Source organism: Molothrus aeneus, chromosome 2, assembly GCF_037042795.1.
Source record: "Molothrus aeneus isolate 106 chromosome 2, BPBGC_Maene_1.0, whole genome shotgun sequence".
NCBI classification, from domain to species: Eukaryota; Metazoa; Chordata; class Aves; order Passeriformes; family Icteridae; genus Molothrus; species Molothrus aeneus.
The window spans coordinates 16,815,380-16,842,206 of record NC_089647.1 but is presented as its reverse complement, the minus strand read 5'-3'; the positions used below and the strand labels follow the sequence as shown (position 1 = coordinate 16,842,206).

The window sequence follows — 26,827 nt, the reverse complement described above, 5'->3', positions numbered from 1 at the left end:
TTCAACAGCTTTTTTGACTGAGATTGGAATGTTCTAACCTTGTAGGAGAAGGTTTTGTCATCTTTCAAAGGATCCTTTTTTGTGGCCATTGAACACTTGATTCCCATGGGTTTGAACTGGAAATTAAGAATAATTCTTTTGTTTATATTCACTTTAAAGATTATTTGACCTTCTGCTTGTACACATTGCAAGCCTTGAGTATGTAAATTTAAAAACTGTTATTTCCCACCTCTGTCTAAAGTTAAACAGCTGAGAGGAAGCAGCAGTGTCATTCCTTTGCATCAGTTTGGTCACTGCAGGTTGCCTGACTAGTCTATCTCTATAGCAGCTCATGTCCAGTATTCTCACTGGCTTAGTTGGCTTTAAAATGGAAATTATTTTACCTCCATGTGTCATGTTTGGGGCACACCAGCTCTGACTGGAGGGAAGGTAGTAGTGTGTACTGAAGCATTGTTCAGCTTAACAGTAAATGTTTCAAGGAGAAAGGTGGATGTTCCAGCTCTTGAAAGATTTTAAACAATATATGGTACATAGGAGGAAACAGATTGTTTATAGATGATTTTGCTATTCCAGATTTGGCCTTCTAATGAAGCTAAGCACTTAAGCAAATGTTTTCCTGATTGTTTAGTCTGATTATAGAGCCAAAACTATAGAATGTTTATTATAGAAAATGATAGATGAGAGTTAGTATACCTTAACATCTTTAATTCAATTTTAAATTTCACAGCTAGCCAAAGGGTTGTGGCTTAAGGCTTTCAACAATGCATATCTTTCCTAATAGTTAACTTTTGTGTTTTTCTTCTCTGACAGAACTCAGTACATCCCTCTGGGTGTCCAGAGTTGCTGAGGACCCTGCCGGGGGGCTTGGAGACCCTGGCATGCTGCCCAGAACACCTGGTGATTTGATTTTGACCCTTGGAGCAAGTTGCCAACTTTGTATGAGGACATGAAAGTCACACAGGTTTGAATAGTGTAATAACAAAATGATCACAGGGTGAAAAAGTAGATTTTAGGATTTTTGGTATGGGGGTTATGGGGACAAGATAGAGGAATCTGGGTGTGTCTAGCCTTTCTTCTTCTTCTTCTTCCTGTTCTCCATTTTCTGCAGTGGTGTTGGCACTTTGGGATTGGTTTAGAGTAGAAGTGCACTGTCTAACATGGGTGATAGGTACTGGGAATTAAGTGTAAATATGGTATACGTAGTTTGTAGTATAAAAGGACAACACCACCTCGGGGGCAGTCAAGAGTGCTCATGGCTGCCCTGCATAGCGGATCTCCACTGGGCAGAAATAAAATTTTATAGATAAGAATTAATAAACAACCTCAAGACCAAAAAGTGAAGAGTCCAGACTCGTTCTTCAGTTGCGCGGGCCCAAGCAGAGACATCCTACGCATCTCGGGGCAGCAATTATCAACAGCAACCCAAGAACTGGAGTCCCTGGCTGGGCACGTTCCAAGGGGGCACTGCTAAACCTCTTGGGAAGCAGCCAGGACAGCGCGAGAAGCAGCAGCCACTCTCAAGACCATCCAGAGAGCTTCTGCTGAAGAGACTCGTAGCAGAGCAGTCCCGAGCGCAGCCAGAAAGCACGCCTGGATCCACTCTCCTGTGACCTGCTGGCCGCTTTCCAGTTGGACCGTCACACTGCCCTGACGACTCGGATTTGGTAAGAAGGTCAAAATTAAGAACATGGGGGGAACATGTTCCCAGGAACAGTTGAGGATTTTGTCAGCCTTACAAGGCGTGGCAGAGGCACACCCGATGGAAATTTCAAAGAAAGAACTTAAAGATCTTTTGCTATGGGTACACTGTAATTATCCATACTCAGAGACACATCTATTGTTTGAAGTGGGATTCTGGCAAGAAATCAACAGACATCTTTATCATTCGGCCACAAGAAAAGATGAAACGGCCATGAAACTTTTACCACCTGCACGGGTGATGCTGGAAGCAACCTCAGCAAAATCTGGGAAGGTTGCCAAACAGCAGGTTGCTAAAACTCCCACAGGGGCAGAGGGAGGGGAGTAAAGCCAGAAGCGGAGGGCGGCTCTTGTTCCAATTGTCCCAGAGGAAACAGAAATAGCTCCCAAAGAAGGGGAGCAGGAGGGAACTTCATCACCTCCGATTCCCTCATCACCCCAAAAGCCCACGGGATCTCCAAAGCGTCCGAAAACCCCAGATACTTCAGGGTTATCGGGCTCAGACTCAGACACCCTCTCACTCCCGGGAGATCTCAGGGCTGAAATGTCTCCAAGCGAATTCAAGGAATCGGACTGTGCCATTTTAGAGGCGTGTCCTCCCGATTCGCAGGAGCCAAAGGGACGTAGGGGAGGGAAAACAGCAGACTCGGGAAGGGGCGCCAAAGTGGGCCCAGAGGGGGAGGGGGAAAAATTCTCTCGTGGTCGCGCGGGCGGCCAGCGGCGGCAGCCTCAGGCGGCGGCGGGGCCAGCCGGCGAGGGAGGGGCGGAGGCGGTGGGAGACATGGGAGTCTCCAGTCCCGGGGAGACACACACGTATCCAATCTCAACTGCTAGCTCAGTCAAAAATCGCACAGTCTCGGTCTCACTCAAAATTGCGAATGCTGCAGTCAGCCGAACAGGAGCCGATCGCGGTCGCGCCCCCAGCACGGTCAACCACGCGGGCGACAGCGCCGCCTTGTGGTGGGGTCACCACATTGCAGGACATGCCAGACCTGGTCGGCCAAGCCACAGCGCCGTCTGGTGGCGGGACTGCAACATTGCAACATTTTTTCCCAACTACATACGAAAGGAAATCTAAATCAACGACAAGTACAACACAGCAAATGGAGTATTCATCAGCTTCTGAATGTCATGAAGCTCAAGACACTTCTGATGAGGCACAACCAACAGGATGATACAATATGCATTACTGCCTCAGAGGGTGTTCCAGCATGGATGTTTTCAGCAGCAAAAGCAGCCAGTTCTTCAGGCCAGAAGCCAACAATCACTGTACCAAGGAGTGCAGCCAAATACCTTCTACAATATTTAAGCACGGCCATGGGAACACAAGCACGAGAATTTCAGATTCCTGTTCCGGATTTAGGAGCAAGGCTGAAGACTTCATCAAAACGAGGAATGCGGATTCCAGAGACACCAATGACTTCTACAACTCCACTGTACATGCAGATACCCATGGAGATGCAGGTTCCAGAAGAAGAGGAAGTTGAAACAACAGATTGGACAGATATTAGAAAATAATTAGGAAAATAAAAAGACTTATTGCAAGGTTCAGGAGACATCACAATGCCAGTGACATACAATGCACAGGGTCAGAATCCAAGGTGGGATAGACTGGATCACGAGGTAGTCAAAGAATTAGCTAAAGCCATCAGAGACAATGGACTGAATTCACAATATTTTAAGCAGCTTCTGAAGGGAACTTTCAACATGTATGACTTTACACCTTAAGACATCAGATGCCTTGTGTCAACGATTCTCACCAACACACAGAATCTCGTGTGGGACACGAGATGAAGATCTCTCGCCGAGCTGGGGCTCAGATACCAAGGTGGACCAAATGCAAACCTCACAGTGGCACAGTTAGCAGGTGATCCTCCAGATGACAATCCAACAAAACAAGCAGCGAGGCTTCCAAGACGAGTGCTGAATGACATCAAGGAAGCAGCACAAAAAGCAATCCTGCAGATTGCTCCAGGAGCACAAGATATCCCATTCACAAATGTCAGACAAGGTCCCACTGAACCTTTTTCCTCATTCACAGATCGACTCACACAAGCTGTGGATTGACAAGTGACTGATGATGCGGTGAAACCACATCTCATCGAAAGTCTTGCCTATGCCAGTGCCAATGCAGATTGCCAACATGTCATCAGTGCAATGCCCGGATGACCTTCTTTGGCAGAAATGGTAGAGGCATGCAGCAAAGTGGGAACACCTCAGCACGTTGCATCCATCGTGAAGCAGGAATTCTGAGGAGAGTTGGAAGAACAACTGGGAGGACAGTTGGAGAAAAAATGGAAAGAATACTTCATTTGCAGAATGAGAAGATCGACAAGATGGACAAAGTTCTAGCAAGCATTGAAAAGAAGAGCAGCTCATCTGGCGGACAATGCTACAGGTGTGGAGCATTTGGACACATGAAGAAGAACTGCCCGCAAGTGCAAGTGCCAAAGACAGAAAGGCCACTCTGTCCAAGATGCAGGAGAGGAAGACATCTTGCGAATTAATGTTATTCTCAAACGGATGTGGATGGAAAACCTCTACAGTGTCTGGGAAATGCCAAAAAGACCACGCAACATCGTCAGCACGTGCCGACACAAGTGATGGCGATGACACAAGAGCAGACAGGACAATCATCGGAGAACGTTGGACAGATTCCCTCCGCAAAGTCATCAGCAGAATCCCCAGTGACCCAGAACTCCTCCCACCAGGAGCGCAGTGCACATTGGCAGCTTCCTAGTTAACATGCTTCTTGGATGGAAGTCACACAGTGATATCAACAGGTGTCAACGGGACTTCACCCAAGAGACAAGATTTCTTGATAATTGGTAAAGACAGAAGCATTACCCTCGGGCTTGTCATTTATCCTTCAATCATTTCAGCAAATCGAAACGAAGAGTTGACGGTTTTAGCCAAGGCTCTTCAACCACCATTGATTGTGGCAGAAAACACCCTGGTAGTAAAAACTATTGCTTTGCCACCACACGCCACAGAGCAGGTCATGCCATTGTTTGATGAAGAAGGATTTCCTTCAAAGGAACACGTGGAAGTACATACTTCCTGGATGAAACATATAGGCCGAGATTGACCCACTGTCACTTGTCAGTTGACCTGTGGAGAAAGAACAATCGTCGTCAGAGGAATGCTCGACACAGGGGCAGACGTCACAGTTATATCCTACATCTTTTGGCCTCGAGAATGGAGTTTGATTGCGCCCTTGGGTTCCCTCACAGGCACAGGGGGAAGTTCTCTGTGCCTGCAGAGTAAGAATTCCATTGTTGTCACAGAACCAGGAAACAAGACAGCGATCATTCGTCCCTTTGTTGTGCAGAAGCCCATCAGTATGGGGAAGAGACCTTTTAGCACAATGGGGCACGAAGTTGGAGGTGGATTTTTAGTGGGGGTCACTGCGGCACTCGCCACTGAAGTTAACCTGGAAGATAGATGATCCAGTTTGAGTGGATCAGTGGCCCCTTGAGCAAAAAAAGTTGAGTGCATTGAAAAACCTAGTCCAAGAACAACTGCAAAAGGGACACATCAAGCCAACAAATAGTCCATGGAACTCTCCAGTGTTCGTCATCTGAAAGAAAGCATCAGGCACGTGGAGACTGTTGCACGACCTCAGGAAGATCAATGAAGTCCTCAAAGACATGAGACCACTTCAACTGGGACTTCCCTCAGTCTCAACGATTCCCAGAGATTGGCCGCTTGTGGTCATTGACCTCAAGGACTGTTTCTTCAGCATTCTGCTACATCCAGATGATGCTCCAAGACTTGCCTTCTCCGTTCCAAGCATCAACAAGGAAACGCCTCTGCAGCAGTACCATTGGGTGCTCCTTGTTGTTGTTCAAACAACCTCTCAATCTGATCACAGATTCTGCATATGTTGCGGGTGTGGTCAAATGGTTGGAAGGTTCACTTTTGAAAAAAACCAGCAATGAAATTTTATATTCATACTTGTCAGGCATGAAAATATTGCTAGAAAACAGAGAACATAAATACTTCATCACTCACATCAGAGCACACACATTGCTTCCAGGATTCTAGCAGAAGGGAATGCCCTGGCAGACAGGTTGACAATGCCCATTTCACAAACCCTACCAGACATTTTTGAGCAGGCAAGATTAAGCCACGCATTTTTTCATCAGAATGCACAGGCACTGTTGGAATCCTTTAGTCTTTCAAAGAGCCAGGTGAGGGAAATCATTAGTGCTTCTCCAGACTGTCAGCTTGTGCAGCCACCTGCTTCCACAGGAGCAGTCAATCCACAGGGACTGCAAAGTCTTCAACTGTGGCAAGCTGATGTCACAAAATATCCATCATTTGGAAAGCTCAAAAATGTTCATGTTTCAGTAGACACATTTTCAGGAGCAGTCTTTGCATCAGCACATACAGGAGAAACAGCAGAACATGCCTGTCGACAGCATTTGCATCATTAAGTGTACCTCAAGAGATAAAAACAGACAATGGCCCAACATACGCAGGGAAGGTGCTTGACAAATTCCTGAAAAAGTGGGGTGTCAGACACATATTTGGTATTCCATATTCCCCCACGGGTCAAGCAATCATTGAAAGAACACATCATACTCTGAAATCCCTTTTGGATAGACAAAAAAGGGGGGAGCCAGAGGCGACGCCTCACATGAGGTTGAAGAAGGCATTGTATGTGTTGAATTTTCTCAACAGCTCCTCTTCAGAGCCCAATCCACCGATTTTAAGACACTTTTCAAACAGCTCTCAGGCAAAACTAAGGGAGAATCCTTTAGTTTTGATCAGAAACCCAGAGACAGGACAAATAGAAGGTCCCTTCAAATTAATTACATGGGGCAAGGGTTTTGCTTGTGTTTCCACAGGGCGAGGTCTGAAGTGGGTGTCAGCACGACACGTGAAGCCATATCGGACTCGAGAGCAAGAAGACACTGATCCTGGAAACAGAGAAGCGAGCACGCAGACGGAAGAGAACCAGACTCCAGACATTGACTCAGAAAAGACATAAAAGAACAAGGACTTGGGGGTTTCTTTTGGGGTTTGGGTGTCAAAAACATGGCAAAGCTTCTCATGAAGGGTGAAGCCATGAGCTTGGTAATGCTCGTATGCCTCATTCTTCCACCTATTGCTTTAAGCAATGGGGTGGATTTGCCCATTGTCCAACCAAAACAGAACATTTGGGAAGCTTTGTCTCAGGCAGCAAATCTAGACAGCATTTGCTTGACACACTCAACGCCAGGGAGACCATTTTCAACATGCATGGCTGGATTGCCAGTGGACGAATGGCCGGTTCCAAAACACACTCCTGTAAAAGTCTCACAGGTCATTATGGATCCTATGAATGAGTGGTGTTCTTGGACAAAACTCCTTCCTGCGGCTTCCTCTGAACCTCAGGAAGTGGAAATTTTTGGGTCCACGACAATGGAACTTTGCATGAAATTCGAAATTTCGGATGTGACAAAAGCAAAAAATAAGACCATTGATGTCACTTTGAATCATGCCTTTTACAAAAATGCATCGGCTTGGTGCAAATACACCAAGACGACAACCAAAGCATTGCCCCAAGTTCCAGCACAATTGCCACAGGGGATCTTTTTCATTTGTGGGGACAGAATTTGGCATAGCATCCCTGCAAATGTCAAAGGCAGTCCATGCAGCATTGGAAAAATTTCATTGTTGTCACCTGATTCGAAATCATTGAAAGAGCAAAAGCATAAAGGGAAAAGATCATTGGAACAGTACAGTCCAAATTGTGATGATGAGGTAAACACTTGGGACAAGGCTCGGAGAATTGCCGTTGCAATTTTCTCACCTCAGACAGCGTCAGGGGTGGCCTTGACTCAATGGGACCACATGGGTTGTTGGTTGAGCAAACATGCTCGAGCCGTTTCTCTTGCGCTGAGTGACATGTTAAAAGACATTGACAGTGTGAGACGGGCAACTCTTCAAAATAGAGCAGCAATCGATTATGTGCTGCTGGCACATGGACACGGATGTGAGGAATTTGAGGGAATGTGCTACATGAACCTGACAGATCACTCAAAGTGAATTCATGAGAACATCAAAAAGATAGAGGAAAGTATAAAAAAGCTTGGGGAGATCACTGGATCTTGGATCGATGATGTTGTTGGATTTTTTGATCTTTCTCCATCGTGGAAAGAGCTTCTAAAAATAGGGTTTTATATTTTAGTAGGACTTTTGGTTCTCATGTTCATTGGGCCATGCATCTTTTGTGTGTGCAGCGGGTCATGAATTGAGTCACCAAAGAGGTGTTTTTGGTGCAAACAGAAAGGGGAGACTTCTCAAAACCAAACATAGTTTCAAACTTAGAACTGTGATTTTCTCCACAGTGAGATGAAGGTGCTTAAGTGACTGAAACGTGCAGAGGCACTTATGAAAGGAAGAGACCACTATCAAGAACAAACCAGTGTACCTTTATTAATTGCCTGTCTTCTTTCTTGTGCTGCTTCTGGTTTCAACAGGTGAATTCCTCAAGGCTCTTGTGATCTTGGCTTTCAGCATGCTCTTCAAGTACTTAAAGATGGGTTGTAAACAGCAGGAGGGTGCTAAACCATACTTTTCTGTTCCAGCAGAGAAAGTAGGACAATTTACTCTCATGAGAAAGTGCACAGTTTTATTTAGGGGTTTGCTGTTTGACACCCATTCTCGGCAGTTTTTGTGTATCCATTCCTGTATTTCTGGATCGTGTCTGCTCTGATGCTGTATGTTGTGTGTGGAGTCAATGAATGCCACAGAGTACACTTTATTCATCACCTCACGTTTTCTCTGCACCAGCAGATCAACAAACACCAACCCACCATAGCCATGGGCAATGAAGGCCACGTTGCTGGCTGCACTCTTTGCAATGAAATGATCCCATACATACACAGTGTGCTCTTCGGGGCTGCTGCTACCCCTCTTGGGGATCGAACAGGCAGACTGTCTGACAGAAAATCTCTCCTTTTCAGTGTTCATATCAGTGAAATTGTCATTGGGGTTCAGTACAATCACTTCCCAGTGGCTCTGCAGGGCCATTTTGATGAATGGTATTTGTGTTCCATGTTTCAAGCCCTCACTGACAATTGCCCTTTGCCCCCACTGTCCAGCACAAAAAGCTCCATGGTCTTGAAGAAAGATAATTAGGCTAGAGGAAGTTGTTAATGCATCCTTGCTCATGAAAAAGAAGCTTCTTGGTTCATCCTCTGTAGCATCTGTAGGAATATAAACCTTCTGCAGCATGCAGACTCTTTCCAGGAGCTCATAAACATACTGGGTAATAGAATGTCCCAGAACTTCGTAGCGTTCATGATTCTGCTCATGTCCATTCTTGTAGTAATTGAAAACAAAGGACTCATTTGTATCCAGGTGCCTCAGTTCCCCTTTTCTATTGAAGTCATATTTTAGTTCCTCTTGATACTTGGAACCCTCTGTTAGTTTCCTCAAACTGAGTTCACGCTGTATTTGTAACCACTACAAATTAAGAAGACTATTATTGTCTTCTTAAGTAGTGATAGACCTCCACACAACACCTGTCTCCCCACCCCTCCCTGCATTAGAATTTAGATTTAAAAACTGTTACAAATTAAATACTTGTTAAACCAGAGTATTTCATGGTGATGTATAGCAAACCAGCTGCTTCTAAAACCTCTTAGAGATGTCAGTTTCAAAGTTCCAACAGCAGTAACTCCTCTGCCTTTATTACACCTTATTTCAGTTTGGTAGTTAAAAATTTGTAAGGAGCATGTTTATTTAAAGATCTGTTAAGGTAGTTTGAATTAAGGGCTTTAAGAAGGAGGCACATGTACATGGCTCATTGTTCACTTGAACAACTTTTATTGTGCTGTCTCCTAGCCATTATCTTGGAACTCCACTGAGTTTCAAGGCCACCTTTGAAATACAGGCCTAGGCAGCTGGACATAGTCCAAGCGTCATAACTGCATCCTGAGCTTTTAAAGAAAATAAGCTGTGCTTACTACGGACTTAAACCTTCCTGTTGCTTGTGTACCAGCATACTCTCCATGTTGTTCTACCTTCAGCTGCACTAGAACAGATAATAATGAGGTGCTTGCTTTCTGCTAATCACTCTAATGAGTCATTCATCTTTGCAAGAACTTGCCACATGGAAATAGAGGAATGGATGACAGAATAAAGTAGCCACTGAGGAGCAGGAGAAAAGAAAGTCCAGGCAGCAAACTATCATGAGGTTGGCCTGAGATCTCCAAATTCAGATTATCTCTTATGACTGAAATGAATTATACCAGAAAGTGATTTTTGAGCAGCCGAAAAATTAAGTTTAGCATAACCTTCTATTTTCCTAGTAATTCTTCAATCTACTACTGACTGTCACTGGCTGTAGAACAGCAAACAGGGTATAACCTTTGGTGTGGTCAGAATCCTACCTTTACAGGAGTTTAGCCCTAATACAGTAATTTTTTTTTCCTGTAAACGGTCTGAATCAAGTCACATTTGGCAAGTTAGACTGTATACCTTTAAGTTTTTCTTGCTGAACTAAAAGAAGTTTTATAGAACACAGTAAATTACATTCTATATTAAAAGTCACTGTACCATTTGATAAAGCCAGTTACTAGGACAAAAAGGGATCTGAATATTTTCATGTAAGCGACTTGATTTGGAACCCAACTCTTTCAAGGAATGCAAGTTTCCTTGAGGTAAGGTGCTTAGCAAAATTATTTCTTACACTCCTAAATTAAAAAAAAAAAAAAAAAAAAACAAAAAACCCCAAACAAAACCAAACAAAAACATTTTTGCTTTTCAACACATAAAACACCATATGTATTTTCTTTTTAAGTAATCTCCACTGGGCCAGTGTTATTAAGTCCTCTCTTCATGGTCATTCCTGTCTTCTAAATAATAGAGAGCAGGCTAGAAAATTATGCCTTCTCCTTTTTTACCTCATATAATCAGTACACATAGAAAAAGGGGAAAAATCATATGCTATGATATATAGTCCATTTATTACTCTCTTGCCAGTTTCTTGAAATGGAAACAGCACAAAGAAAATGCAAGGGCACCCATTCATCTATGATTTTTTCATTCTGCAGGAAGGCATGAAAGACACAAAGGAGATGGGAAAACAGTCTGTTTGCTATACTACTGAAATATGGGCAATTAATGCAAAAGAGATAATACTTAGTGGGAAAGAAACTACCGATATTCCAATTGTTGTTCCCATGAGACCAACTGGGTGAAAAATGGGCATATTTTAAGGAAAGATGCATTTGAAGAAAGGCAGAAAGCTTTCTGTAAGAATTAGAAATAGGTAGGTGCCTTTTCCTTGGAGTGGCATGCCGGGGACCACCTCTCAGTCCCTTTCCCTCCTCACCCCTAAAAGATTGGAGAGACTAATTTCCCAGCATACTCTGAACAGGAGATTACTATTCTTTTACTTCAGCTACTAACAGCAACATTTTTTTTCCAGTTCCAAAACAAGGATGTGTGATTCCAAATTAAACCCTGAACATCTACTTTACAAAGCATTGTGAATGGTTGCTGAAGATTTCAGGAAGCACAAACAAACAAACACAGTTTTACATGAAGTGCACATATGACTTTCCTTCCTAAAATTGCCTTCAGGATACAAAATGAAAAGTTTTGAGGCAATTAATGATAGGTTATCATTTTGGAGTTTACTTAAATAGTAGCTTAGAATTATATACTTATTAGCCCAGAGAACTGATTTTATTGTAGTAACACAATTAATTATAGAATTAAAAAGTAGCAATTACAGGTTGTTCCAGATACAGCTGCATAATGCATGCACTTCTTTGTTGTAAGTCTGCATTCTAAATCAGCATTGATAGCTGTTTGTATTTCACTGTCTATATATATAAATGCAATATTCAAGGTTTTATATGCTAGTATATAAAATCTTGAATATTGCATTTACAATGGCCTTGACAATTGCTACCTTAGTTTTAAAAATTTGCTTTTGGGGAAAAATAATCCCTCTTTCCCTTCCTCCCACTTTTCTAGTCAGATTCTAAAATGCTTCAGATGTAAATTCAGCTGGTACTTGTTGCAGCATTTAGCATATTGTAAACACCAATGCAGTATAAGTACTACATAAGATCCATAAAGATTACTTTGTTTTCCATTTAAAACCACTTCATTCTAGTAAAGCCCAATATTACCATATGCTCTTCTGTAAAATCTGTCATCATCATAGATGGAAATCTTTTTCACTCTGGGAGTCTAGACAAGTCCTCTGTATGAAAAAAAATAACCCAAATCATGGTTTCAGTTTTCATTACTGGGGCATACATCTACAAGATCTGTCAGTAGCTGATGGTTTGTGGCCACCTAAAGCATCCCAGTAGTTCCAAGTTACAAACTAACCCCTCATGTTTGTAATTCACACCTGACAGTAAGCTAGAGCTACACCTCGAGTATGAAACCAAATATTCATCCACACCAGTTACAACTCCCACTACCACGGAGAAAACAAAGCAGAAAGCACCACAGAAAACTTACAATTCTGAAGCTGCCCTGAAAAAAACACAGCAAAAAAACCCCACCCAACAAATCTTCCTCTCGCCTTGGTTGCAGGAGGATTTCAAAGGGCAGCGGCTGCAAACCACGACCAGCAGGGTTATAAGGGCTCTCCCCGGCTGTGCATTCCCCCCCCGGTAGGGCGTTAATTTGATTAATTTGGCGGGGTCTGCCCTCAGCTGAGGGAAATGTCATTAGCAAGGTACAACTTAAACCTGGGCTAGCCTAGGTTCATTATTGCTCCTTTACAAGTAATGCAGCTCCTCGGCTCTTTAGTGGCTTTCAGCGGGTCAGTACGGAGCTCATCCCGAGCAGATTAAAGCTCGGAGGGCCTGAGGGGCCGCGGCCGGGCGGTGGCTCCGGCACGGCCCAGCGGGGCGGTGCCCGGCCCGGAAGTAGCCGGGGAAGCTGCGCAGGCGGCGGCGCGGCGGCGGGGCCGGCCCGGGTAAACAGCTCCGGAGTGGCGGTGAGTGCCGGGGCTGATACTGGGGCCGTTCCCTCCCGCCCGCTGCCGGCCCTTCGGCGGGGGAGGGGGGAGGAAGGCAGGGCTACAGCCCGCCGGCAGCGTTCTGGGGGAGGCCGCGGTGTCTGCCCCGAACTAGCGGAGCCGGCAGCGCGGTTGAGCGGAGGGCACCGAGGGACGGAGGGAGGGCTGGTGGCGGCGTTGCTGCGTCTCTGGGAGAAGCCTGAGGAGAGAGTGTGAAAAGGTGGAATTGCTGGCTCAGGCCGTCGGGATTTGCGGGTTTGCCAGAGGGAAGCTGTTCCCTTCCCAGCGGGGGGAGCCGGGGTGCGGAGCTCGGGGCCCGGTGCCGGGCCGGGCTCAGGCGGTGCAGCTCGCTCGCTGCCGCTCCTGGGGGTGCCGCTCCCCCGAGCCGTCAGGCGGGCCCCGTGCGTCCGCGCTTCCTCCTCGCAGGCGTCGGAACAGGCACTGCTTTGGCTTTTCTTTATCGGTCCCTTCCCCACCCTGCGGGCCTATGGCTCTTAACTTAAAAAAACCTCCGAGATAAGTAAAAGTCCCCGAACTTGCCTTCTCGAGAGACTGCAAACTAGCTGTAATCTTTTGAGGTCTTATGCCAGTGTCATATAGAATATGTATAAAGAGAATACCTATAAATGCTGGAATCTCTGAGGCTGTGTTCTTTTAGTGATGAAGTTTGTAGGTTTAACAGGATTCCTTGTCTATTACTTATTCTAGGAGCCCTTGCAGTGGTACAGATGTCCTCTTTTACTCCTTTTCACTCTATAGTCTAAGTGTGAACTTCTTATTAGTTGTGTGCCTGCAGCAAGGAGTTAATCAGTAAATGTCATAACTAAGGATAGATTCTAGGACAATTTCATTAAAAATTTAGTCTATACTAACAATCCAGAGCCTTGCCCAGGTGTATTGCTGTCAATTACTTATTACCAAGGCCTGTAGTGACAGGGCAAGATGGAGTGGTCATAAATTGAAAGAGGGTAGGTGTAGATTGATTTTTTACAATGTGAATGGTGAGACTGGAACAGGTTGCCCAGAGAAGCAGTGGATGTCCCATCCCTGGGAGTCTTCAAGGTCAGGTTGAATAGGCTTTGGGCAACCTGATCCATGTTATGAATGTGGTTTCTTTGTTCTAGATTGCTGAAAAATTATTTTTTTGTTCTTTCTTAGTGCCTACTACTGTGGTTCTACTTGCCTCTTAATCAATAAACCAGAAATTGTTAAGTTTCTTTTTTTTTCTTCGTATTTTTTTTCCAGTAGAGAAAACCATGTCAGGAAGAACATCATCGTCAAGTCATGTCAATGTAAGTGTTCCTGAAATTTTCAACGTTTTATTTTGAGGCTGTGGATATCCTAGGGTGTTCTGATGTGTTTGCACAACTAAATTGATTCTTCACTTTGTTGGATCATGCTTGCTTGGGAAACTGTTTATTGTGGTAGTAGTCAATACTAATGTCTACTATTGTACATTTATTAATACATTATAGGCTTAGCATTTGATTACACATAAACAGGATGTTTTCCAAGTTATTTTAAGACCAAGGCTACCACCTAAAATTTTAGAGTAATTTGAAGTAAGTAGAACAGCTGCAAAACTCTGTAAAAGTTGGTTATCTGCAGAGATGTACACTGCTAGAAACTGCTTCTAACAGGGATATTTTAGGAAAAAATACACACTAGCATAAGAAGCCTCTTCTAGCAGTGGGAGTACTGGAGAGAACAAATGGTAGACATAGGAACAGGTATGATTGGGTGAGGTCTGGGGGATCTAGTGGTTTAGAAATGAGCTGTTTCCAGCGCTGTGTTTATGCACTTTCTCTGGCCCTTGCTTTTACAGGTGGGAACCTTCAGGAAAGTATTGCTGATTTAGATGAGGCTGACGAGTGTGTACGCACATGTATGTGTAGAGTTAGTCACCTTTTACTTGGGAAAAGCTGAGGCAACTGCATACCTTGTGTTTAGCGTAGATTCAGGCCTCTCTTTGCCTGTTGACTTTGTGCTTGGTCTGTAAGTTAATTGTGGGTGCTGTAAACCAACATCTTCTTATGAGTGCAAGCATTGGGAAGATGCTGTGTGGTGAGCTGAAAATGTTGCTGGTTAATGTATCTTGTGCTTTTTATCCCTTTCTGTCAGTTGTCTCTTCTTTTTACTGAGTCTGACTTTATCTGTTCTTAATGTTGTCTCTTACGTCATTACAGAAGTTATCAGAACCTCTTTAATTTTAAATGTATGTTAAAATTCTAGATAACTGTGTGATCTTTGGAATCTCATAACAGAAGCTGCTAGTCAGGCAGCAGGTGGAGGTCTGAAGTAAGAAACGTGTTCCTAGCTGTTACAGTGCAGATCAGAAATATGCATTCTGACTGATAAACGTGTTTATAGGCCCCTTCTAAAACAAAACCAAATAAAACAAATTTGAAACAATCTACTTGTAGGAGCTGCTGAATAAGAAAATGTCTTGTTTCAATCCTTCCATGTTGATTGAAAAGGGAGGTAATCGTCTGAGAAGTTGTTACCTGTGCGTGACATCTGTATCCTTTAGACTTTGAAGAAACTGTTATTAAAGGAGTGTTTGACCATCAAAGGCAGCCTGAGATACTGTATAGAAATTTGGGTCTAATTACAAAAAACTTTAATCTTAGTTTCAAAGAAATGTAGAGAAGGAGTAAGAGCACTCAGGATTTAGACTGAAGGACTGAAATATTATCTCATTATGGTACAGCATACTTCCTTATGGTCTGTCTGAAGGACTACCTGCTGAGCTAATGAATGTAGTTAAGGTGCTAATAATTAGGTTGTTGGAGTCACTGTTCTGGAATCCCTGCTTTTAATTTCATGTTACAATGCAAGGCATCTGGTGGCTTGCAAATCAAGTTCATAGGATGCTTTACACTGTCCATCATATGGAGTAGCTTCAGCTTTTTCCTGCCTGAGCTAGATTCAGAGATGTGTAAATGTTGCATTCCCTCTCTGATACATTATCATCTGGTTATATTTGTAATGTAAGGTTTTGCTTCTCAGGATGCCTGGAGAAATAACAATGCTTGCACTTTTATTCTTTCAGTTGACACTTAAACTGGTTTAATTAACTGATAGAAAATATCATCCTGTTTCCTTGTCTTAAGAACTAGTACAAATTTAGTTTGGTTATTTTTTTGATTTTCAATGAACAAACCTTCTTTCCTACATATATTTTTTTTCTGAACGGGTGAATTCATGTCGATTGCTAACTGCTTTCTCTTTCAATAAATACTTTCAAAATGCTGTCTCCATTTCTGTGGGAGTTGGCAATAACAATAGCTGATACCATTTTGAAAACATTAAAGCCCAATGCTAAATTATCATACCAAAATACTTGTACTATTATAAGATGTAATTGTTCTTCATCCTGAATTTTTTCTTTTGAGAAAGCAAACCTGGTCATGACATTCAGCTATTTAGTTTTCTCTTTATCATTCTCTAAGCTGAGACAGTTAACCTGGAGTGTAAACAAATCAGAATGAACCAAGAAGACGGTGCCAGTGGATTGGTTGTCACCTTTTTGTCACCTTGGAAGATATAAAGTTAATGAAATAGAACTTTTTCAGATGGTTTCATGTGTTAAAACTAGCTTATCATGTGGTATGACACATGATTTGGGATCAGACATTAATGAGGAATGCATTTCAAGTAAAATCACAAGTCAGGGCTTCCCTTACAACTTTATTTTTCCCAGTTAAGACAACATTGTACATGGAGGCATGTCAGCTCATAGCACCAGTGGATAATTTAGTTTTACCATGTGTAACATCATCTATTTTCAGTTTCGTATACCAAAGAAGAAAACAAACACCAAGTCAGAGGATGTCCAGGTTCAGTCCCCTTTGGCAAGGCTCCCAGGCTCCCACCATTGTGACTGCCCTTTAAAAGAGGTAAAGAGAAGTTCTTCAGAGTGTAAAGTGTGTAGGAGAATGTTACATGAGGTTTTGGAGGCTGGTTTTTTTTCACAAGGCAACCAAGTGTTGCCCTGTGACCAATAACTAATCCAGACTGTCTTGAGAGAGGCAAGTGTATTAGTCTGAAATCTGTTTGCAAGCATACATTTACAGACATGGGAGTCTTAGTCTAAATCATGAAAAGCAGTTTGTCTTTGAGTGTAGTTTGAAATTATCTTGAAAATCGTTAATATAAAGGTAAATATGATATTTAATATATTTTAGTTGATTGTCTTCTGACTGCTGAACTTTTAGGTTATATTCAGATCACTTACCAAACTTTTTGTTATATAGAAATAACTTTTACATTAAGTTTTCAGTTATGCAGGAGCTTAAGCTTTTAAGAGAATATATGAAGCACTCTATGCCTCTTGACAGAATTTTAGGTGCTAATACAGAAATAACTGTATTAAGACCAAAAGACTGTAAGAGTCTTATGGCATTTATCATAACTGATTGTCTGGATCATCTCAGTCACATACAGAAACAAATATTTGCCTCTATAAATCTTTTCCAAATTTCGTAAGCATTTCAAATGTCAAGTGTTGGAAACATACTTTGCTGCTCTTGTTTCCTTCAGCTCAGCATCCAGAGTTTGTTGCTGGCTTTAGTGCTTTCAGAATCATGGGCCTGGACAAACAGACCTCCTCCCCCTCAGAGGAGGTTGAAAGGTGTAGTGAAGGAAGGTAGGAATTTCTCCTGACTTAGAGTAGTGGTAATGTGACCCAGGTCTCTTGGTAGGCCAGGACATTTGAGAATGCTGCAGTAGAGACTCGCTGTGGGGTTGTGTTCTGTACTGGTAATGCTTTCAGTGAGCAGAGCCTCCAGTTGCAGTCAGGTTTTGAAATGGGAGGTGGTGTCTCCTGTGGCTACAAGCAGCAACCTGTCTGCCTCTACAAAAATTATGATTTGAATGGTGAATTGAAAAATTCTTTATTTCCTGGATGTTGTCTGATTTTCTGTTTCTTATTTTTCCTACCTATATCTAGATATATTTCAAACTTTCCCATGTATCAGGGGATTTCAAATGCTTTAAATACTGGCTAGTTTTTATGTTCTACTTTAAAAAACTTGGTCGTGAGTTGTTAGAGTTTGCACCATGTTTGAGAAACTTTGTGTGGTTTTTAGTGATTTGGATGTACAGGTCTCTCCTGTGCTTGAACACCCAGTGGTATGAGGTGAACTAGATGGTGTTGGAAGGCAGGAAGAGGGGAGAACCCAGTCAAGTCAATTTTTTGCTGCCAACTTTAATAATGGGTTATTTTGCATTAGAGTTAATCCCTATGGTAGTGAACAGTTTGATTTGGGATGTGCCTTCCAGACTTCATTAAAGTTTGTAGAATATGCATGGGCATGAACTTTCCAGATGCCCTTTCAAACCACACTTAGTCAAAAATTAGGATAAGTTTGTCTGCTTTCAGCCTGAGTGCCATAATTTTCAAGCATCTCTTGGGTTTATTATATTTTGAATTTTAAGAAATGAGGAAGATTAGAAGGGGGGTTGGAGGGCTGGATGTTTCTGGAATTGCAACAATAACTGTGTTTTGGTGGGGCTTCTTTTACTTAATTTGAAAATATAAGTACTTTCTGGTAAGGTAAGGGAATGTGGAAAAAAATCAAGTCTTGCTGTTCTGGGGTTTGCCACCTAAGTTCCAAACCTTCAAATTGCTTTTCCTCCTCAGAATTTTGTATATTTTATATCCATATTGTAGCCTGGAAAATTTGCCTAAATTCACAGCGTTAGCCTCTACTTTCTGCATCTTGTGTATTTCTGATTATGTGGAACAGGCCTAATATTTAAGTCTGTGTTTGTTAAAGTCCCTCTTGAAATAGGGAAGCAATGGAATTGTCCTGTATAGTTCTTCAGGAGAAAAAAAGTTCTGTTCAATATCAGGTGGTATATGGATTCTTTAAATCAAGCAAATTAATTACTTGCAAAATTGCTGTGTATGCTCCTCATAACTTTGATATATTTAGTCGGTTGCATTGTTGCAGTGCTCCATTTTTCTAGTGCATTATCCTTTACGATATAATCAGGTTTTTTGAAATCTGCCAATTTTGTTTTGTTTTAGTGGAAATTAAGTGCCAATAACAGAAAGCCTTCCACAAAAGGAAAAAGGCAAAGGGAATACAACAGACACAGCTCTAATGATGAAGAATCAATTGGGTAAGAAGTCATCTCAAAATTAGTTTATCTCTGTTTGCATAATCAGGGTTTCACATCTTTCTTGAAGATGAGTGTCTCTGGTCTCTAGCTAATTATTTGTGTCATGCAGAGATGGTTTTCAAGCTGTTGGGTGGCTCACCTTCAGAGAATCATGCTTCAGTGGTCTAATGGCAGCTGTAACCTTTCCTTTGTGGAATATCAGCACAAGATCTGTGACATTAGAGTGAGAGTGCTTACTAGAGGAATTACTGCTTGTTAACCTGCTTGGAGTCCTGAAAGGTGTTCATTGCTCTCTAAGTGTAAACTGTCATTCTAGCCCTAGATATCTTTAGATCTGTAATAAGCTCCCCAGAATTCTTTTTCTCATCCTTTTTGTTCTGTAGCCCACACTTATTAGCCGAGGCTTTATCAACTCTTTAAAATAATCAAAATATCCCTTAAACAATATGGTAATTAGTAGTGGAAGGAAGTAAAAAAAAATGGGAGCTTTTCCACCTCTGTGTTAGTGTCAAGGTGCTTAAATTATTAAGACTGCTGATGTGCCACTTCTTTCTCTGTTGCCAAGAGCAAATATCTTGGTTTCTTTGAGATTATGGCAAATTATTTATATGCTATTATAAGATAAAATTGCCATCTTCAGAGTTATCAGCTAGGTAATTGTTTTATCCAAGAAAATTTTGAAGCTGTTTTTTCTGCAGTTGACAAATGGAAATAAAAATGTAGAACTAGATTTATTAGCAGGAGCTTGGAAACATAATCACTTTGTGACAAAATGAATATGTTTGCCATAATGAAACAGTTGTTATTCCCTAAATCACTTAATTCTAAATAAATTAATAAGCATTCTCTGCTCTGTTTTCTGACTGCAACTAAACTTGCCCATAAGTGGTTTCTTATCAGGAGAGGCTGTTAAAAAGAAAGTGCACAAGTAATGAAAATGCAGGAGATTTTGGCACTGCTGGGTTCTGTAGGTTTGTGGTTTATGAATAGTCATTGTTTAGCCTGGTCTGTATATTCAGAATGCTTCAAAGTGTTGCAAGGAAGAGCTGAAATTGTAAAAGATGCTGAGTTTATTTTTCATATCTCCTCAGAGGCATAGCTGTCAGTTTACATGCACTTATCTCAAAAAGCTTCTGTCAGTAACTTTTAACTGAGGGAGCAGCTCACAGGGTCAACCTAACAGAATTTAATTGCAGTTTCCTGAATTTTATTTATGTTTTGACATGGTTGATGTGTGATGTCAAGATATCAATCTCTAAAAGTCTCTCAATAAACTTTGAACTGATCTTTAAACATTGAGAAGTTTGGTTTCTTTAAAGCTACCTTTAGATCTGTTGTGTATTAATTTTCTGTTTATTTCAATATGTAAGAGACTTTCAAATAGCATTTATAGGTGTTCCATAATTTTTACACAAATTGTTACTAGCACAATAGTGAGAAATTACTTAGACTGCAAAGAGACAGCAAGTATTTAGACATTAAACCTGTACATTTTTCAGTCCCTTGAAAAAAGATATGTTTCTAGAGACTAGCTGGAGCCTCTCTGTGAAGTAAATTTACTCTCCTGTCTGCAATGAAGCTCGTACTAAGTGTTCCACTTGGGTACTCAGTGTTTTTCAGTAAGTCAGAATCAACATGGGGACTTCATTGCATAATAAATGGAAAGAGCACCCAGGTTCTAAAGAGGTGGTGTTTGTTGAGCAAGAGTCTCTGAGAACTGACAAAACTGTAAAGAGGAAGGAGTGAACTTGTGTGCTGCAAGTCTTTCTGATGCAATAGTGTTTATTCCCAGTGAGGAATTTTTCATTTGCATTACAGAGTAGGAAATAAGTCTTAATTACAAACTCCTATTAGCTCCTGGTATTTTAAAAGCAATCTACTTTATTGATAGGAGCCAATTTTTTAGCTCCTGGTATTTTAAAAGCAATCTACTTTATTGATAGGAGCCAATCTCAGGTGTTTAGGGAGATGAGTTGCTTCAGGACTGTTACTGCCAGCAAATTTTAGTCATAAAGGACAAAGGAGATATATTAGCACAAACCTACAAATTCACATGGGGCTTTTTTAACTTCTGGATTACCAAATTTGGTAGTAATTTCTTACAACTTCTGTCAGTTGTGCTGTGGTGTGAGATCATGGGCGTCTGTAGCAGCAACTGCAGCTGCTCTCACTTGTACAGCTCTGCTCCTGGGCTTGTGAAAGGTGAGTGTCAGGGGGTTTGTCTGGGATCCCAGAGAGGGCTCCTGGGGTGGGTTAGTTCCCTAGTTAGGGGGGAGGGTGGAAGGAGTACTGAAATAAGATGTGTGCAGTTCCTTCAGGTCAAATGAAATTTGGCATTTCTTTAAATGTTCAGTGAAACATGTGTTACAGCTGAATCAGGTACTGACCCCATAGCAGTCAAGTTTTTGTGGCAATGATTTACATACTGATCCCCCTTGCCCTGACAAGTGCATTTGTTCAGTAATAACATCCTAGTCCAGCAAAGCAAGGAGGTTCATAGGGATGTTCATGTTTGTGGGTCACTGACTTCTCATCAGTTGGTGAAAGGACAGGACCTTGAAGCTGAAGGAGAACAATCAAAAGGTTTCCTCACAACAGAGTGTTGTCAGTGAATGCATCAATCAGAGATTCCCATTAATGATAGTGTGTCATGTTATTCCTTTGGGCTCAGAAAGGTCAGGGGGCTCCTGGGCTGTGCATGTGCTGCAGAAGCTCAGCTAACTGAATATACATCAGGTCTATCAGTGGCTTTATTCTGTAAACACAGGACAGACCCTCAGCTTGTATGAGAGCTGAGGGAACAACCCTCAAACAGTACGTGACATCCCACTGCCAAAATATTTATTTCCCAGAACTTGGGTTTACTAGTAAAAGAATATAGCCATGAAGACAGTGGTGTAGACAATTAATAGTAATTTAGTCCCAAATGAGCCAATAGTCTCCTTGTCTCATTTTGATCACTTTTTAATACAAATTTGAATGAATTGCAGACAGCAGTTCCAGCACTGGTGTGTGTACACAATATGAACGTTGGGTAGGGAACTATATCAAGCAGCTGTGACTATTGTGTGAAATGAGGTCAAACATTTTTCCTCAAAGAGGTATAAACAATAAGTTTTGTTCCTGTGGTTTATAAGGTAGGATATTTTTTTATTGCCAGTGAAAAGCAAAATGAGACTTGTCAGGAGCAGCTAACAGCATTTTTCTTAATATGTTTTTTGTTTATTCCATCATTACATGTTTTCATTACCTTTGCTTTTGTATTTTTTTCAGTTTTTGGGAGGTAGATGAGAGACTATGGTAGGTACTTGTTTTGGAAACTAAAATAATTGTCTTTGGTTTTCCTTCACCAAGATGCCTCCAGTGTTACTGTTACGCAAATTACTTGCTGGGTCTGCTTGTGGGACTTGCTTTTAATGTATACTTTGCTTCTTTCTGTTTGACACTTACTTTAATCTTTTGAAATGTCTTTTGCTTGAGTTGCTCACTTTATTCTGTGGACAGTTTAACAAATAATTTAGGGATTTGTGTCACAACCATTGTTTACAGATGTACAGGCTGGCTTAGGTTTAGGCTTTCCCTGAATCTATTGTACTCCCAGTCTTAGTGACATGATTTTCAAGAAACACTGCCAGAGGCCATACTCCTTTTAGAAAGGGAAACCATTGAAAGCTCTTATGCTCCTTTTCTGCTCTGAAGGTTTGGTCATAACTGGTTCAAAACCTTCAGTCAAAACCTGGTGCCAGATAAGAAGTGATGCCTTGGCCTGGCACTGATGAGTGTATACCATTGACATCCTTGTTTGTTAAAGGTTCCTCTCCTTTGTATAGATTTCCAGTGCAAAGCTTGCTTCATTTTAGGTGCAAGCATGTCTGTCCTTCAGCAACAAAAGTTTCCAGGCCATAGCTGTATTTGCCCCTGGTACCATGTAACCAGGCTGCTGATCTGAAGGCAGCATGTGAGTGGGACAATTACAGCTGCTTGCAGATGTAAACTCACTGAGGAATAGCAGCCTTTTGCTTAAGAAATGTTACTGTAGCGTGTGTGTAACAGCTATGTGAGTAGTAAGGTTTTTTTCCCTAGCTATTAAAAAGAGACTTACTCTACAGTGAGAACAATTTTTTTTGCTATGCAGGACATGCAGTAGGAAAAACCCAATTCTTGCTTCAGTAATCTTTAAAACCCAAAAAATTAGCCTGAACTTCAGTGTCTTCATAGGACCAGCTCTTGGAAAACAAGTCTAGTTCTCAGAGGTTTGAAAATAAAATAAATCCTGACAAATCATCTATGATCTACAATGCTTATCAGCTTATAAATTCAATAAGTTGGAATTGAAGTCCTGCCATTAGGTCGCCACCACCTTCTGCAGCACTACAGGCTGGGGAAAGAGGGGCTGGAAAGATGCCTGGTGGAAAAGGCCTTAGTGGTGTTGGTCAACCGCAGGTGAAAATGAGCCAGAGTTTGCCCAGGTGGTCAAGAAGGCCAGTGGCACCTGGCCTGTGTCAGCAGTATTGTGGCCAGCAGGAGCAGGGCAGTGATTGTCCCCCTGTGAAGGCCACACCTTGAGTGCTGTGTCCAATTCTGGGCCCCTCATTTAATGAAAGATGTTGAGGTGTTAGAGCAAGTCCACAGAAGGGCAGCGGAGCTGCTGAAGGATCTGGAACATAAGTCCTATGAGGAGCAGCTGAGGGAACTGGGCTTGTTCAGTCTGAAGAAAAGAAGGCTGAAGGAAGATCTTATTACCCTCTAGAACTGCATGAAAAGAGGCCGTGGCAAGGTGGGTGTTGGTCTCTTCTCCAAGACAACAGGACAAAGGGACATAAGTTGTGCCAGGGAGGTTCAGGCTGGATATCAGGAAAAATTTATTCACTGAAAGGAGTGGTTCAGCACTGCCCAGGGAGGTGGTGGAGTCACCATCCCTGAAAGTGTTTAAAACCAAGTAGACATGGCACTTTGCAGTATGATTTAGTGGGCATGGTGGTATTCAGTTGAAGACTTGTTATCTTGGAGATCTTTTCCAATCCTTATGATGCTGTAAGAAAACTGTCCAAGTTACTGGCTATAATGCAGATTAATTCTTTGTGTGAAGACTTCAGTGCCAATCTAGCAGAACTACCAAAGTATAGATACTTTTTTAACTTCAGTAGGGCATTTTTACTGACTTTGTAATTCATAATTCCAAGTAATTTTTTTAGTGAAATTGAATAGAAATAGTTGGAGCTTCAGAACTGGGAATTTAACTGCAGTGCTTTTCTAAGAGGAGATACCAAGGTGTATTTTCACTGTTACTGCTTTAGACTACTCATGAAAATAGGAAAATTGGCATAAATGATCAGAAGAAAACCATATCAAGTCTAGTATCTTCTTTGCAGCCCTGCAAGCAATGGTCAATTGTAGATGTTCAGGGAAAAGTATGGCTAGAGTGAATGCTTTATTCTCTGGATTTTCTGTTGAGCTTCTGATAACAGTTTAGGGGCTTCCTTTTTGGAGGTTACATCCAGTCTACATGTTCTTCAGTATTAGAATTTTCATCTTTAAGTTGTATCTCTTAATTGTTTATCTCCTGTGGGTCTCTGCAATTGTGTCTGGAAGGCAGCCTCTTGATGAAAAGCAAATTGATATCTTGCAAGAGGAGATCTGAGTGCTCTCCAGACATCACAGCATCTGTGCTGGAGTGTGCTCTGTGGATAAACACAGACAACAGGAGAATTATGCAGTCAATACTCAAAAGGCCGTGTTGTTCAAAACACATTCAAAAAGGCCATAGCCTTACAACCTAATCCAAAATAAATTGCAATGGAAGTGGTAGCATTTAAATCCCAGTCTGAGAAAGGAAGTGGATATGGGCTATAGAACAAGCTGGCTGCTGTGACATTGTATGAAATAAGTTGAGCTGCTCTTACACATTGTGTGCATGTTCAAGTAGGAATTGCATCTTTATATTTCTGCTTGGCTTCTTTTTGATGCTTTTCTGTTTTAACACCTGCAGGTATTTTTCTGGGTCTTGCAATACTGTAGAGTGCTACCCCATATTTGAGGAGTGGAATAAAATCTAATGCTACCTTTTGTGTGCATGCTAGTTTTCTACCTGTTCACTAGGTGCTTTAGAAAATATGCTCTGTTTTACTGGAGGCTTCTTGTTCACGGGAAAATCAAGATTGTTTGTTCCAGAGTTCTGACAAATGTGTACAGATACTACATGAAAGCTGTTTAGAGAGAAATATTTACCAGTTTTTAAACTGCAGGATATGTTAGCCAGTTACTATGCACACTGCATTGCCTCTAAGGTAAAATTATAAAATTACATGGCTAGTTTTCTTACCTTTTGTGTTTACCTGTTTTCCTTGCACTTTAATGGGATTTTTTTTGCCTCTAAGGTACTAAAAATATTGATGTTTAATTATCAAGCCTGTAGGATACATGAATTTAACAAGAAGCTTGTTTCTCTAGATTGCAGTGCAGTACTTATGGTTTACTGTTATATGTATGGCAGGCAACCCAAAGTTATCTTGACGAACGTCCTGAGTACGAAAATTGGAAGAAAGTACATAGACAGCCACGTAATAATTGATGCAAATTTACCTGCTGCAGACAAATTGCAATCGGGTCAACTCCCCTCATCAGCTGTTGCCAGCCTACAGACATGTCAAATATTAAGTTCTCCTCATGAAAGTTCTTTTCTTTCTGAAAGGTATGTTACTCACTGCTGATTTTGCCAGTCTTCCTGAAATGACATAACTTCACAATGGAAAAGAATTTCCCTGAAACAGCTTTTGTTCTACTCTTTTCTTGAATCAGGAGATCAGTTTCCTGAGTGCAAATTAGCATGCTTCTCCAATGAGACATTTTAACATTGCATTTGTTCTGGTTTGCTGGACCTGGTGTTAAAAGGCTACTTTTCTTTCTTAGAAGGAGTTTCTGTTTGCAGTGATTGCACTGCTTTGATTTGGGAAGAAACACAAGTAGTTCTAACACATCTAAGTTTGTTTTGTGTCCAGAAGCAAAATCTCATTTTCTTGTTGGTGTTGCTGTGTTCTAGCATGATTTCAAATAACTTGTTTTGCAAAATATCTCCAAATTCCTCTCTGTGATAATTAATTTCTTTTCACATTAACCCACTGGTGGTGTCAGTATTCCTAACAGGGTGACATTGTTTAAGGGCTATGTGTGTCCTCCTACCACTTAACATCTATTTTTCATCTTTTCCTATATTTAGGTTGACTGAGCATCACAGTAATGTTTGACAAATAAAACTAGCAGAAATCAGGTATTAGAATTAGACAACACCTGTTTTGGTTTAAGGTGGCTGTTGCATTCAAAGCAAGCTGCCTCTGTTTGTCTGTTATGGCTACAGCAGCAAATTTTCCACAGGGAAAAAGAGTAGGAAATTCTGAGGAGGATGGTGGAAAGATGAAGAAGAGAATAATGATGTGAGGTTTTTTTTGAAGGCAGGAGTAATTAAAAGTTCCCAGGTTAAAACTGAGAAAAGTCAGTCATATTCCTCATTCTGATACATCAACATCTTAGAGAACTGAAATTAATAGCAATTTTTTTTTTTCCTATGGAATTGCCCATTGCTGCTTACATTAACCTGACAAAGCTGCAATTTAAATGAGATTTAGAGAGAACCATTTATTAGGCTGTCTCATTCTAAAATATCATATTTTTTACTAATAATTTTCTGTGACTTAAGGCTGGCTGAAGTGTGGGGTGTTCATTTGGATTGTTGTGCGTTTAGGTTTTTGGGGGTTTTTTTGTTTTATTGCAAAATAAGACTAATTTTTTAGTATCCAATTTTTTAACTTTGTAAAGTTTAGATGATAGGAGGTAGTGGAATTATAGAGAGAAAAACATGAACTCTTGTACTTAATGCTCTAAATCTGAGGGTACATCTTGTGTATTTTTTCTGGCTCATATCTGGAGCACAATATTCTATATTAAGTACAATAATGGTTTGAGCTAGTAATTTTTTTAGTAGTTGTGAACTCAACTTGCTTTAGATTTGGAGTGCTTCAT

The 26,827-nt window shown here is 41.4% G+C and overlaps 2 protein-coding genes across 2 annotated transcripts in view; one reads left to right on the top strand and one right to left on the bottom strand.

Moving 5' to 3' along the window:
• Positions 1 to 8,101: 8,101 nt before the first annotated feature.
• LOC136568053 (putative protein ARB2BP) lies at positions 8,102 to 13,779 on the bottom strand. The gene is made up of 3 exons (XM_066567898.1): positions 13,601 to 13,779; positions 12,493 to 13,159; positions 8,102 to 9,156 (listed from the first exon to the last, which is right to left on the bottom strand). Exons 1-3 carry the CDS (start codon positions 13,777 to 13,779, stop codon positions 8,125 to 8,127), a joined length of 1,878 nt encoding a protein of 625 aa, XP_066423995.1. The 3' UTR covers positions 8,102 to 8,124.
• SENP7 (SUMO specific peptidase 7) overlaps positions 12,621 to 26,827 on the top strand; it is a 41,050-nt gene continuing 26,843 nt past the window's right edge. The window contains exons 1-5 of the mRNA XM_066572006.1: positions 12,621 to 12,661; positions 13,928 to 13,974; positions 16,474 to 16,581; positions 18,717 to 18,811; positions 25,305 to 25,502. Coding sequence (XP_066428103.1) covers positions 13,939 to 13,974; positions 16,474 to 16,581; positions 18,717 to 18,811; positions 25,305 to 25,502 — 437 coding nt within the window. The 5' untranslated portion in view covers positions 12,621 to 12,661; positions 13,928 to 13,938. The remainder of the gene's footprint in view (positions 12,662 to 13,927; positions 13,975 to 16,473; positions 16,582 to 18,716; positions 18,812 to 25,304; positions 25,503 to 26,827) is intronic.